Source organism: Bos grunniens, chromosome 8, assembly GCF_055505025.1.
Source record: "Bos grunniens cultivar Pamir isolate PY7600 chromosome 8, Bosgru_T2T1.0, whole genome shotgun sequence".
NCBI classification, from domain to species: domain Eukaryota; kingdom Metazoa; phylum Chordata; class Mammalia; order Artiodactyla; family Bovidae; genus Bos; species Bos grunniens.
The window spans coordinates 52,838,630-52,853,307 of NC_141172.1; the positions used below are offsets into that span (position 1 = coordinate 52,838,630).

Below are 14,678 nucleotides of genomic sequence, written 5' to 3' on the forward strand. Positions count from 1 at the left end.
GAGTTTATGGATAGACATTCATACCCTCTATTCAATTTTGCAATTTTCTAAATGAATGTGCAGAGGAAGGCAGTGAACCTTGTTCATTTCAGCTTTTTCTGGAAACTTTGCCCTCCACCACCCAAAGCTAAAGCAGGACCTCCTATTCTAGCTCAATCCCTCCCACATACCACAATAAAGCAAACAAAAGTCCTAATCTTGTCAGTTTACAAACCTTTTCAAACTAGCATGGTTGACACTGGCTGGTGTGATGGTGGAAAGCCCCAGAACAGGCATTCTGTGTATTCCTGGTGTATCAGTTTTGCTCAAAGATTTGGGAAAATATTTTAATAAGAAACTGGGTTAAATTAAAGAGTAGAAGGAAAAATTCACATTTTAAACAAATGATGAAATTCCAGACTTCGAAGGAACTTTTTTCTTGCAGGAAGGGGGCCTCCCTATTTCAGAGTCCCATGTGGGTCTTCACTGGAGTTCTTCTGAGAAGAACACTTCTGTGGAAAAGTTTCAGCTGTGCTGGCCCTGTGCCTGGCCCTGGCTTGGGCTGACGCTCCCCAGAGGTATCGCTTTCTTGTTAATATCTCCTCACGTTTCTAAACTCACAGTTTGTCAGCGCCTGCGAAACCCGAGAGGTAATGCCAGGTTCCAGCTCGCTCTTTTCACAAGGGGAAACGGAGAATCAGCAACTTAAAAGGACTTGCCTGGGAAGCAGCTAGACTTCCCAGGTCAAAGCTCCTCTCAGCGTCCTTGGCAACACACGTCTCTTAATCCTGCTTTAAGCCTTGGCCCCTTGATGTTTTGCAGAGAACCTCATCTCCCACCCACCCACCCCCAGCCCATTTCACCCTGCAGTTCCATCCTTGGGGGCTCTGCCTCTCCCCTGTAGTATCTGGCGCCCATGGCGGGGGTACTTAGGAAAGTTTAGTGAGTTAATGACTGCTGACTCAAACAAATGCATCACAGTCCAGTCTACGGTCTGGTGAAGATGTAGTTGGATGGGGGTGAGGAATGATTTACTCCGCATCTCCCCATGCAGCCCACGGAGTCTGAGGTCAGGGTTGGAGGACTGGAACCGGCCTCAAGGGTGCAGAAGTGCCAAAGCATGTTGGCAAGGGCAACCGCTTCTAGCCGCCCACGGTTGTCGGGCGGGCAAGCAGCCGAGCCGACAGGCTGGTGCAATCTCCCGCGTGCCTTGCATTGATCAAAAAGGGTTGAAACAGAAAACGCGAGGTGGAGCAACTGCTCATGAGCCGTGACTGCGAAGCACGACCAATGGGGGATGAGAGTCCCATTGCGCAAACCAATCAGCGCAGGGCCAGCGATAGTGCAGGCCGCTACTGGCGCCTCTCGGAACTGAAAGAGAGCGGAAAGTCTTCGCCAGACGCAAACTTGCGCTGCTCAATCGATAGGTCGTCTCCGGCTGACTCCTGCCGTCCCTGCAGCAGCACCATGGACTCCCTGATGCCGGTGGTCAACTTCGGACCCGGGCCTGCCAAGCTGCCGCGCTCCGTAAGTCCCAGGGAGCGCGCGCTAGGACGGCGCTCCAGGCGGGAGCAGGCGCGTTGGTGGCTGTGCATCCCTGCGTGGAGGGCTCGGATCCCCTCTACCCTCCCCGAGTCCCCTAAATACTCTGCATGAGTGTGCACGCCCAGTTCAGGATATGTCGCGGGTGGGCCTTTGGAAGAATACTTTGGAGAAGGAAACTTGAAGTTCGCTTGCTCAGCTGCCCCTGGCGCCGGCTACTGGTGCGCCGCGTTCTGAGTTCGGCCCGCCGGGGACGTGCTGGCTCGCTGCTCAACACACCTGCAAACTCAGGCGCTGTGCCTTCAACCGGGTCGGACTAGGGGTGCGGCGGGAAAGAAAAAGTCTCAACTGTGCATTCGCCTTGCCCAGCAGTGCTGCGAGCCAGGCAGTGTTGAGTGGATGTGTGAATGGACATGGTGAATGAGTGGTGAATAGAGATCGTGTTAATTGGAGCGAAGTGTAAACTAGAGGCCCGTGCAAAACCCCTCAGGAGCAGTGTTGGCTTCAGCTAGCACTTGGAAACGTTGCTTTTCAAAAAATGTAAGTTTGAAAGACTTCAGTACAGCCCAGCCTTTCCCGCTTTGCTTCTCAGAGACTCCACCCGTCCCTAAACCTATTTTTCTCTGCTCTGTTTCATGCGTAGATTTCTCCTCCCTGTACTGGCGTGTACCCTAAAGGCATTCTAATATTCAAGCTGTGGTAGGCACTGGGCAGCTAGCCCAGTTCGCTTCATTTTGTTCTGGAGCAAATGAATGACTGAATTCTCCCCCGGGCCATTACCAGACCTTTCAAGTGCAAGTGTAACTCATTCCCTGCCTTCCAGCCCCCAGCCGGGTTCCAGCTCCTTCCCTAACCTTCAATACCCACTCCCCCCACTCCCATTCTCCTTCCCACCCCACCAGCTGTGAAGGAGGCCTAGTCTCTAATGTGCCTTGGACGCGTTGACCAGCTGCCCCTGCTGTTACATTTTGCGTTTTCTAACCGGGATAACTCTGATAATACCTTGTAGCAACATGAGACATAGCCAAGTGCTTTCAATTATCTATTGTTAAACAGAGTGGAAATATCCCTGGGCCAGAGCCTTCTCTGTGTTGTCCTAAGAAGAGAGAATTTTTATAATTTTAGACGGTAAAGAACATTTTGCTTTTCTCAGTGCTCATAGTAGCTGAGAGTACAGGGCTTACTTTTTTCTTAGTTATTGCAGTCTGTGATAGGTGAGATTTCCTGTCACAAATATGCAAAAGTTTCTGCTACCCTCACTGGTTTTCATCCTCCGTGTTTTGGAGTCTTTTGCATATTTGTTTCCTGTGTAATTTGTTCTGCATTTATTATAAAGATAATTGTTATTATTAATACAATTACTTATTATTTATCTTCCTGGAGGATTTATGCCTTCATATGTGCTCTCTAACCTGTGAGGGGGCAGCTGTTTCTATTTATGTGTTTTCTTGAGTTAGTTGAATTATAAAGATTAGAGAAGTTTTGCAAACTTTTTTTGGCTGAACCATAATGAAAAATATATTTCACAAAGTGAGGAAGTACCTGCACATAATCAAAACAAAAAGTTTATGAAGTATTTAGCCTGATGACTACAACATACACAATTTTATATTCTATTCTTCTTTGGTCTATTCTAGTTCATTAAAAAAAATATTGGTTGTGATCCACAAAATTATTGCATTCTTCAGTTTGAAAAAAATAAACTTCACTTGATTAGAGGGGTATGCTTTTTGGGTAGAAGTCTTTAAAGCTTTTTATAATGATTTTGGTTATAAACCTTTATAGATGTTCTTTTCAGAGAATACTATAAGAGAATTCTATAAGAGGAAGGGAGTCTGAAAAGAAGTTCAAGGATGACTCTATCACAGATGTTTGTTTATACTAAAGAAAAGGATTCACTATAAGTTTGTTTGATCAGCCAGTGCTAATGTGTCCAACAAAAACGATGACAAATTCTTAAGCCTCCTTTTTTTTTGTATAATTCTTTCTTTATTGCTGAAATGTTTTTTCATACAAAGTTGCGATCTAGTTTAGGTTATGTTATATGAGATCTTTAGCTGGTATTTTTTAAGGCAACCTCCTTTGATGGCAAGATGCTTCTACAAAGTGTTTGTCTCACCTATTTTGTATACATTTTTACAGCTTTTCTTTCTGATATTTTTACTTTATGGCAGTTCACTCATACTCAAAGATAGAGAGGGAATAATATAATGAAATTTATAGACCCAGCCAAGATTTAACAACTAAGGACACTTTGCTAATCTTGTTTCAGCACTCCCTCCCCTATACTCTTTCTCCCCTTCTGCTTCTAGGTAAATTTTAAGCTAGTTCCAAATTTTATGTCATTTCATTCCTGTAAATGCTGCAGCATGCATCTCTGATAAGGGCTTTCTATTCTTCTTACTGAAATGTGTATGAAATATGTAGACGAAATAAGTACATATATGTGTGCATGTGTGCATGCTAAGTTGCTTCAGTCGTGTCCAACTCTTTGAGACTCCATGGACTGTAACCTGCCAGGCTCCTCTGTCCATGGAATTCTCCAGGCCAGAATACTGGAATGGGTTGCCATTTCATTCTCCAGCAAATGTTCCCCAACCCAGGGATTGAACCTGGATCTCCTGCATTGCAGGCAGATTCTTTACCATCTGAGTCACCAGGGAGGCCCGTATTAAAGTGTGTGTGTGTGTGTGTATACATACATATATAAATGAAATAGGTGTTTTTCTTTTCAGTGTGTAGTAATTTGCCTTTTACTTGCCTTTGGGAAAAATAACAATGAGGCACCTCTCTAGCAAGTGAGCTGTGTATTTGGGGGCAGTGGGTGGAGAATGAGCTTTGCCCTTCCCCCCCTTTCCTGGCACTGAAGGATTGGCCATAAGATGGGTCCCACCTATCCAGTTGCTCTTGTGAGGCAGAATGTGCTTATGGGATTGCAGTGATCTTACAAGATGGGTCAAAGGGCTGGATAGGGACATGCAGTTAAGTTCTTTTGTCGACTCAGCTGAGATTCTTCACCTACACACTGGGGATGAGACTATCACCTTCAGCGCTGTTGTTGAGGGGGCGATCAGTACCCCCATGGGTGTATGTGTGTGTGCTAAGTAATTTGAGTTGTGCCTGACTCTGTGCAGCCCTATGGACTGTAGCCTGCCAGGTTCCTCTGTCCATAGGATTCTCCAGGCAAGAATACTGGATTGGGTCTCCTCCTCCAGGGAATCTTCCCGACCCAGGGATTGAACCCATGCTTCTTGCATCTCCTGCCTTGGCAGGCTGGTTCTTTACTACCAGCGCCACCTGGGAAGCATCCCAGCCTTGTCTTAATTCACAGCAAGTGCTTCCTACTTCCTGCCCAACCCACCCATTCCAGTGGACCCAAAAGATGGAAAATTGAGTTATCAGTTTAATTTGGGCATAAATTATTTTTTGTTGTCCTCTATACCCAGAAATTTTTGTGCTTTTGCTTTCAGAGAATGGCAAATGCAGTTGTGAGAGTCGCAAATGCAATTGTGAAGGGGACATTTTCTAGGGAATCAGATTTTTCCCAAAGTTATTCTTTAACTGATATTGACAGGTAAAGAATTGTTATTAGAAAACTTCCTACTTGATTTTTATTTTACTTTCAAGTGAGATTTTATCTCTAAATTTGTGCCTTTGGAAAAACTGTATCTTAGAATTGGTCATATTGCATAGTTTCATACTCAACTTGAATGTAAGTTGCATCATCGGGGTTCGGTGGGAACAGGCAGAGAGAGGGGATTGGCTGTGGCAGGGACAGATGCTTCCTCACAGACCCAGCGGGTGGAGCTTCTCCTTGCCCCTCCTCTTTTGCAGTTTGTGTGTCCAGAGAGAGTTGTGCATAGCATACTGAAATCATCTTATTTTCTTTTATTTTTTTTCCTAGGTGTTGCTAGAGATGCAAAAAGAATTATTAGACTACAAAGGAATTGGGATTAGTGTTCTTGGTAAGATTTACTTTTGGATGTTGTGAATGTCCAGGATTTAAAGGGAACTAACTAAAATGCATCATCAAGCCTAAAATTTCTACTGGGTCTTCCCATAGGCATTTGTAGATGTATTTTTAAATTTTAATAACTTCTGTGGCATGTTTGATCAAAGCAATTTTGAAATCAACATAAATGCTGGTGAGGGGTTTATACATCTCAGCTTACAATTTCATAATCGGTTTTTGCTATACATAGGATCTGAGATCAAAAGATCCTATGTATTTGCATAATAGTGCCCAAACATTTATAATATTGTTTCACATTCTTTTTAGTTTTTGCTGTTCTTAGACACGAACTCATTGAATGTATAGAAGTATACAAGCCTTTTTTGGAAGATCTTGCATGTTAATAATTCCATTGTTTCTCTCCCCTCTGTTATTAGGAAAGATGACTTTTGAGTTCTAAAATGTACCTTTTAAAACCTTTAATTTTCTTTTTCTTTTTTGGTAGTTCCAGAGGCTACAGAGTATTAAAGAGATCGTAGGGTTAACTTTGTGTGCTATTGCTATTGAATTTTGTTCCTTAATTTGAATTAAGTGACATGTGCTTAAATTTCTGTGAAGGGACAGCACAGTATGGCGTTTTGTGCTGTTGTCCTAAAGGGCAGCCTTTGCAAACAATTCTTGTTTGTGAGAAAGTGATGAGAAATCAGAGATTGAAGAATAAATTAGCAAATGGCTCAGTCAGTGACTATCGCCACTTGAAAAAAAATCATTCTGCTGTGACAATAAAGTTAAAATGTTTGCAGTTTGAAAATCAGTTTGGATTTTCTCTTAAAATGTGTGGTCCATCATTTGTATGCAATATAACTGACATTTCACTTTATTATTTTACTTGCAAATTTTGTAGTTACATCTTCAATAACTTTTGTTCCTTTGGTTTTGAACTGGAATATTTTTCTTGTTTATTTTTCCTTCCACAGAAATGAGCCACAGGTCATCAGATTTCTCTAAGATTATCAATAAGACAGAGACCCTTGTACGGGAATTGTTGTAAGTATAAAATTTTAAAGACAAAGTTGTGTTATTCTTGTTTGGTAATCCATATACGTAGGTGTATGTTGCATTACTACATTCTGCTATATGTTCAGAATATTTCATTCTTAAAAGTCATCTTTTTAAGATTCTTTTAAAAGATCTTTTTAAAGATTCTCCCAGATTCACTAGATCAGTACATAATGCTTTTAATGTGATCCTCATCCTGCATTTGTGTGTTTATTTTTATTTTATGTGGTTTTTCCAAAGATTTGAAATCATTATATCTGGGATTTTTCAGCACTGTGGAAGTTAAATTGGATTAGAAGGGATTTAAATGACAAGTGGTCAGCATAATTAATTGTAATTTAGTTCACTGGCTTTTAAATTATGGGCCTCATACAATCTGTCAGAATCACTTCTTGGGAGAGATATAAAAAAAATTCAAGTGCTGGGCCCCACCCAGACTTGTCGAATCACAGCCTCTTTAGAAACTTCATTCTTAACAGACTCTTTGGGCAATTTTAAGGGTTATGAACTCTGGGAACTGCTCCTCAAATGAACTCTCTTAGTTATCTGCACTGCTTTTCTTACCTAGAGGAAACTATATTCTTAAATAGATTGCTGCTTTAAGCTACAGTTTTATGCATTACATACTCACATAGACATACAAATATGGTCACCTTAGAAACACAATACTTATTTGTTTTCTGCTCGTAACACTGGTGCATGTTCATGGTGGGAAGCTTAGGGAAAAAAACTCACAAATTTAACTGGAATTGTCCATAACCCTACCAGTCAAGAATAATCATTGTTAAAGTTTTAGGGTTCATCCTTGCATTATTTCATTAACAAAATTGGGTTTGTACTAATTGTGTAATAACTTGCTCTTTAAATTGCCTTAATAAAATGCCTGAGATGGGGCTGACTTAGTGACATTTTCTGAGGAGCGTTAGAAGCCCACCACAATGTGCAGGTCAGAGGCGCTCATCATCTGTTTGGCAGCACGCGGGGCTGCCTGCTGGGTCCCCAGTATGTTCGTGGAGCGATCTTGTCCTTCATGAATGCTTGGAATGTGGCCCGAAAGGCGTGCCATTTGACCTGCAGGGCTGTGAGCCTCCCCAGCCTGGACTTCTGGCTCAGGGTATGGGCCGGTCCCTTTGGAGCCCTGTACCCAGACCTCTGGTGTCCTTCCATCCAGTTCTTGGCCTTGTTAACTGCATCTGAATAACATAAACCTGGAATCCTGCTTTGGGCTGCTGTCCTCCCAGCTGCCAAGAACCTGATAGTTAGCACCTCCCAAGGCCTGTCTGCTCTGCTATTCTCTGGAGCCCTGGAGATAGGCAGGCATGGCTCAGAACCAGATACATGCACACCATACCACCTGCTGGTGAGCCCAAGACCCTCTCACATTGCCCAGCTCTTTGCTGCTTTCCTTAAGCCTCTTTTCTGGAGCTCTGTCGCCTGGCTGTTTGCCTTCTGCATAATCTGTTCCTAAGCTCTGACATTGCTCAAAAGCTCGGGTCCAGTTTCCATGGCCTGTGGCTATCCCAATCATCATCTTAATTTTCCATGCTGGAATCAAATCATTTCGCTCTTAATCTCAATATATATGGAGTAGGTGAAACATGCTTAGGTCTAAAGGGTTATGGAAGATCCTTCTCCACTGTTCACCTGATTCGTAGCATGGACCAGCACATATATACTTTTAGGACTTTTGGTTGCAAGTGAGAAACCCAACTCTTGGCTTAAGTAAATAAATAAATGTATTACTTCATAGGACAGAAAAGTGCAGGAGCTCACATGATGTAAAGGTCTTTTCCTCTGTCTCCTGGATCTGCTTTTTTATGTGTTTGCTTTATCAGATGGCCACCAGTGGTTGCAGATTTAGCTCCTATAAGTTCTTTCCCTCAATAGAAACAGCTTCTCTTTTCTAGAAGTTTGGATCCAAGATTTCAGAACCAAACCCCACTGACCGGTGTGGGTCATGTGCTCATCCCCTGGAGCTGGGATTGGGCACCCTTGAACCAGCTGGACTGAGAGTGGTATCCAATGCTTCCCTAAAGGAACAGCAGGGTGTTGCTAAAATTCTGTCAAAACAGTAACCATAGGCTTTCAACATGAAAAGTGAGTGAAGGTGTTAGTCACTCAGTCATGTCTGACTCTTTGCGACCCCATGCACTGTTCCCTGCCAGGCTCCCCTTCCATGAAGTTCTCCAGGCAAGAATACTCGAGTGGGTAGCCATTCCCTTGTCCAGAGGATCTTCCCAACCCAGGGATCAAACCCAGGTCTCCTGCATTGCGGGCAGATTCTTTACCGTCTGAGCCACCAGGGAAGCCCAGACTTTCACTGTGGGGCCCAGTAAATATCTGTGCAAGAAATTGAGTAGATAAATGACTGATTTGGGGAAGGCAGAGGTGGGGCTTTACCATTGTGCTTATGGTGTGTCCACCCCAGGGTGAAGTGCTGGAAGAGCATCACTCACTCTCAATCTTTGACCCTGTTTACTGTCACCTCTGCTTCTGCCCAGAGCCATTCCAGACAACTACAAAGTGATTTTTGTACAAGGAGGTGGGTGTGGTCAGTTCAGTGCTGTCCCCTTAAACCTGATTGGCCTGAAAGCAGGAAGATGTGCTGACTATGTGGTGACAGGATCCTGGTCAGCTAAGGCTGCAGAAGAAGCCAAGAAGTTCGGAACTGTGAATATCGTCCACCCCAAACTTGGGAGTTACACGAGTAAGTGCTGGTAGCTGAGCTGGTCTGTGAAATGCTGGCCAGTGGGTGATCCCTCCTTAGCTAGCAGGTTACCCCTGCCCTGGGCAATTCTTTCTTCCCCTGTTTGATACCATTTAGATTGGCTGCCTGTTCCTGTTAAGATTACTAACTGGCTGCTGCAGAAAGAGTGATCCTAGGCTGTTGTGTGCGTGCCTGCTCAGTGGCTTCAGTTGTGTCCGACTCTTTGCAACCCCATGGACTATAGCCCACCAGGCTCTCTGTCTATTGGATTCTCCTGGCAGGAATACTGGCATGGGTTGCCATTTGCCTCTCCACCTGGGCTGCTAACTTAGTTGCAAAACCCAGGGGCTGGGTTGGCTTTAGGTATGGCTTAATCAAGGGCCCCCCTACAGTGAGGGGACTTCTCCTGGTCCTGGCGTCTCCCTCTGTCTCCTTCACAGTCAGGAAGGCTGCCCCCTCATTTTTAGAAGATGGCTGCAGCTGCTCATTGCCTTATATTCTCCTAAGTTTCAATGCCTCTGCTCAAACATTCCCAGTAACAGTCTCATGTCTCCTGTGTCCCATTCCAAATCAGTCAAGTGGCCTTGCCTGAACTGCATTCTCCCTTCAGGGCTGTGGGTAGAATTGGTTCTATTGGAATCACATGAGCTGAGAGTGAGGGAGACTGGCACCCAAAGGACACTGTCCGTGGACCTAGGATGTTGGAAGCTGGGTGACAAGGAAAAACCCAAATACCTACCACACCATTCTCAAAGATTATTTGCCCCCAGTAGAAGTCAAAGGAATGAGATGGAGCATCCTTTTAGGACACTGGTGGTGATTGTAATACTAGATGAATAGGATGCCTTTTACTTGTGAATGCTCTGGGATCAGTCTTCCCCTGCTAGGCGAGGGGTGTTGTACCTGGTGGACTCCCGTCTCCCTAAGGGAAGAGGGGAGGAAACGTGGAGTCCCTAACTTGTCTCCTGTGATAGAAATTCCAGATCCGAGCACCTGGACCCTCAACCCGGATGCCTCCTATGTGTATTACTGCGCCAATGAGACTGTGCACGGAGTGGAGTTTGACTTTATCCCTGATGTCAAGGGAGCAGTGCTGGTCTGCGACATGTCCTCAAACTTCCTGTCCAGGCCAGTGGATGTTTCCAAGGTAAAGCCTGAAAGAGGCCTGGGTCAGGGGGAACCCAGTTTGGTTTTTCTAAGGACATTTTAACATATACTAGGACGGAGAAAGGCCGACCTTGGTTGTCAGAATATTTACATCCGGACATTCACAGCCCTTTGTTGACAGTTGCCTCACAGGATCCTACTTGATTCCTTGGGGAATTCACCTGCCTTTGAGGGTGGCTTTTAGAAATTTTTTTCATTGACACCTTGGGAATTTCTTGCTGTTGTCAAGGGAAGATATGCATTATCCAAACTTGGGGGGCTATGAAGGAGCCCTGCCTTACCTCGTTAGCCACCCCAGCATCAAGAGCATCCATAGGACATGAGATTCCCAGGTGGATCTCCAGGGTGGGCAGTGGGAGAGGCACCCACCATTGCACAACATGGGGAGCACGGGTTAGGAGGGTGATATCTGTAAGGAAGTTAAAACAAACTAAGTGGTAGTGTGCCTTTAAAAAAAAAATTCTGGTAAAATATACTTATTATAAAATTGACAGTTTTAACGATTTATAAGCATACCGTTCAGTGTCATTAAGTACATATACATGATTGTACAATCCTCATCACCATCCGTCTCCAGGACTTTTTCTTCCCACTGAAACTCTGTCCCCATTAAACAGTAACCCCAGTCCTTCCTCCCCCTAGTCACTGGCAACCACTATTCTCTATATAATTTTTTTAGTCTCTGTGAATTTGACTGGTCTAGATAACCTCACATCAGTGGAGTCATGCGATATTTGTCCTTTCATGTCTAGCTTGTTTTCACTGAGCATAATGTTCTCAGGGTTCACCCTGTGGTAGCATGTCAGAACTCCATTTCTTTTTAGGCCAAGTAATATTCTGTTGTGTGAATATATACATTTTGTTTATAGCCTACTTTTTATTTTCACTTACCATACACTGGCAATTCTAAACAATGCCAATTGTAAAAATACCTCTTCCTGTTGGGCCAGGCTATCCCCCTCCTCCCATGTGGGATGCTACTGAATTTTCCTAAAGGTTTCATGGGGAGACATGGAAGAAGGTTCTATATCTTACATGGAAATTGTCCCAAAGTACATTAAAACATCTCTTTTTCTGAATTTTTTTCTCCCTTGGGCAGCTTGTTTCATTTCTCAGTGTCTTCTGATTGTCCCTTTATACAAATATAAATAGATTAAAAAATTGGTTTCTTTAGGTCACCAAGGACAGCAGCCTTATTTTAAAGATGGGTTTGGAGGTAGAAAAGAGATGTAATAGAGTGAATAGGAATAGATACAAGGTCTTCACAGTGGTGGGCTTGGGCTGGCCTCTTCCTGGGGAGAAGGACCAGGCAGATTCATAATCTGCAGGCTCTAAACTCACAAGTATTGATTTGCTGTCCAGATAGAGATTCCTTTAGAAAAGGGAATTTGCTCTGAACAGGATTAAAATTGAGTTACTTCCTCATAAAAACTGTGTTTTAGAAAGAGATTGGGGAATTTGACATACATTTATGAAAGATGACCAAGTACGTTTAAAATAGCACGTTTTCTCTTTGGCAGTTTGGTGTGATTTTTGCTGGTGCCCAGAAGAATGTTGGCTCTGCAGGGGTCACGGTGGTGATCGTCCGAGATGACCTGCTGGGGTTTGCCCTCAAAGAGTGCCCCTCGGTCCTGGATTACAAAGTGCAGGCTGGAAATAACTCCCTGTACAACACACCTCCCTGTTTCAGGTAACTCCAGGGTGTGGCCTGGGGACCAGGGAAGGAGGGGTGTCTCAGCATTTCCCATCAATACTAGGTGACTTTCTGAAGCTGGACATGATTCTGTGAATTGGTAACCTAATCGCCCAGATGTCCTTCAGGATTCTCTGCCCAGCTCACCTCTTCCTCATCCTCCTCTGTGCACTGTCTGATCAGCTTTCCTTGCCTTTCTTTTTTGCAGTGTTTCTGTTTGGTCTTGGTAGCCTTGGTGGTTCACTGTTAGCCCAAAAGCTTTCTGCACATGAAGTGTCATGCCTGCATCTCAAACGAGCAGTGCAACTTTAGAGAAGAACTTTCAAAGGCTGGGCTACCTGCCTTTTTCATTCCCTAGCTGGGCCTGCTTGAAGCCCACTGCTTGGCATTGGACACACTGGCTGGAACAAACACTTCTCTGTTTTTCACCTAGTCTGCAGGGGTCCTGTTAGCCTGGCTTCCTGTTAATCCTAGTCAGAGTCTGCATTATAGCACTTTTGGGGAAAGTAAGCCTATTCCACCTTATGGTCTTTTAACTCTCAGACTCAGGCAGTTGGTGAAAATCTTTGTGACACCTAAAATTTAGCCAGATAAATTTTATTACTAGCAATCTGTGTGAGTTTAGGCAAGTTGCTTAATCTATCTGTGCATCTGGTGTCTCCAAGAGTAATTAGTTGCTGATAAAGATTGGATGATTAAAATATGTGTCTAAAATGTGCTTGGGGGCTTCCCTTGTAGCTCTCAGTAAAGTATCTGCCTGCAATGCAGAAGACCTGGGTTCAATCCCTGGGTCGGGAAGATCCCCTGGAGAAGGACATGGCAACCCATTCCAGCATTCTTGCCTGGAGAATCCCATGGACAGAGGAGCCTGTAGTGTCTAAACCTCTACCACCAAACTGTGCTTAGTGAATGCCTGGCTCTCAGTGGCTTATAAATGTTAGTGCTGTATTATTATTTACCAGCAGGGATAAGAGCCAGAGTTTATAGACTATCTTATCTTTCCAGGGCATCTGTGATGTAAATAGTGATGCGTATGACCCACTTAATCTCCCAAGCACCCTAGGAGATAGGTACTCTAATTGTTATTCCCGTTTTGCAAGTGAAGAAGCCAAAGCCATACTTCTAGGAAGTGGCGTGGATTTGAACCCAGGCGGTCTGACTTGAAAGCCTGGATAAGTACAGCTGGTGCCTTCATGCTCTTCAACAGCAAAATGACCAGGGTGGGTTTGTGTCGGAAGGGTCCCATCTCTGGAGAATAGATAGCTGTTGGAGTCCTGCTCTTTGAAGTTTTTCAGTGATGGTGGATGCTCTCATAACAGAGCATATGAAGAGGGGCTTGGGCCAGTATAGGCCTCAGTTACATGGGGGCTGGGGCTTTGTTAGCGGTCTCCTTCCGAGGCGCTGCCTGTGGGAAAGACACTTCTTCCATATAATTTACCACAGGAAGAAAAGAGCTTTTTCCACAGCTGGAATGCTGATGGAAATTGTTGCTGGTTTTCTGCGTAGCTCACGTAGGCTGCAGCAGCTCTTCTCTGTGTGTCCCCTGCTTCCCTCAGGCAACGGAGGTGTCTGGTATTTTCTCCCGGTCACCTGTCAATCCCACTCTGTCTCACTCCGGTTGAAAGTGCTTCTGAAGTGCCTGGTGGGGATTGCGGGGCAGGGCTGAACCTGTCTTGCCCACTTGTCTTGTCTCTGGGGTTTCTGGTAGTGGACAAGCCAGTAACCACTGGCCAGCTGGGAAAGGAGCCCTGCTGTGCTGAGCAGTGCTGGACAGCTGGGTCCCCTGGGGAAGGGGCTCTGCAGCCAGGCCACACCATGGCAGGAGGTGCTGGGAGGCGTTCAGTCCTTACCTGTTAGAACAAACAGTCAGGGTCTGGTCTCGGGCGCGTGAGTCTTTCAGGCAGAGGCAGAGACCACTGAGGCTCTGGGAGCAAGAAAGTGTGTGGGGCCGGGAAAGCCCTGGCCCTGGATGTGCCCCGAAGGCCAGCAGTTCTGATCAGAGCATAGACTGGGGGAGCAGGATGAGCTGTCTTACCCTCTGGCACCTTCTCTATGTGAGTGAGTGACCTTGAAATCAATTTTTTTTAATGTAATGCATATGTTAAAATGCAGCCTGTTAATATTAAAAGTCAGCAGAAATAGTGAGTTAGCAGGTGAGTCTGTCTAATGGGAAATAAAAATGTCTGGAGTCAGACCTGGGGGAGGCACTGAGAGAAAGTCCTTCTTGAATGACTCACAGAGGGTCATTCCCCTGCCAGCGCCTGTGCAGGCCTCCGCCCCGGGCCTTGACCAGTCAGGCGTGCAGGGTCAACCTGGTTACCTGGGGGCAGGGGCACAGGGTGGGGGAGGCAGACACTCCCTGCCTGGAGCCTTTCTGCCTAAGGAGGGAGCTGAGCCAGACACACAGAAACAAGGGGAGAAAAAGAGCAAGGTTTCTTTTCCAGACAGATCAGGAAAGTGAAAACTGAGACCATCTCAGGGCAGGACTGACAATAAGATTTGATCAGAACTGCATATAGCTGATTCACTTTGTTGTACAACAGAAACTAACACAACACTGTAAAGCAGTTACACGCCAA

At 44.9% G+C, this 14,678-nt stretch overlaps 1 protein-coding gene across 2 annotated transcripts in view; it reads left to right on the plus strand.

The window, feature by feature from the left end:
- The first annotated feature begins 1,349 nt into the window (after positions 1-1,349).
- Positions 1,350-14,678, plus strand: part of PSAT1 (phosphoserine aminotransferase 1) — a 28,416-nt gene continuing 15,087 nt past the window's right edge. Inside the window, exons 1-6 of one of the 2 annotated variants that reach the window (XM_086415632.1) lie at positions 1,350-1,506; positions 5,426-5,486; positions 6,451-6,520; positions 9,034-9,239; positions 10,214-10,386; positions 11,927-12,096. In XM_086415632.1, the coding sequence (XP_086271758.1) occupies positions 1,447-1,506; positions 5,426-5,486; positions 6,451-6,520; positions 9,034-9,239; positions 10,214-10,386; positions 11,927-12,096 (740 nt within the window). In that variant the 5' untranslated portion in view covers positions 1,350-1,446. The other variant, XM_086415633.1, reaches the window with a different exon arrangement.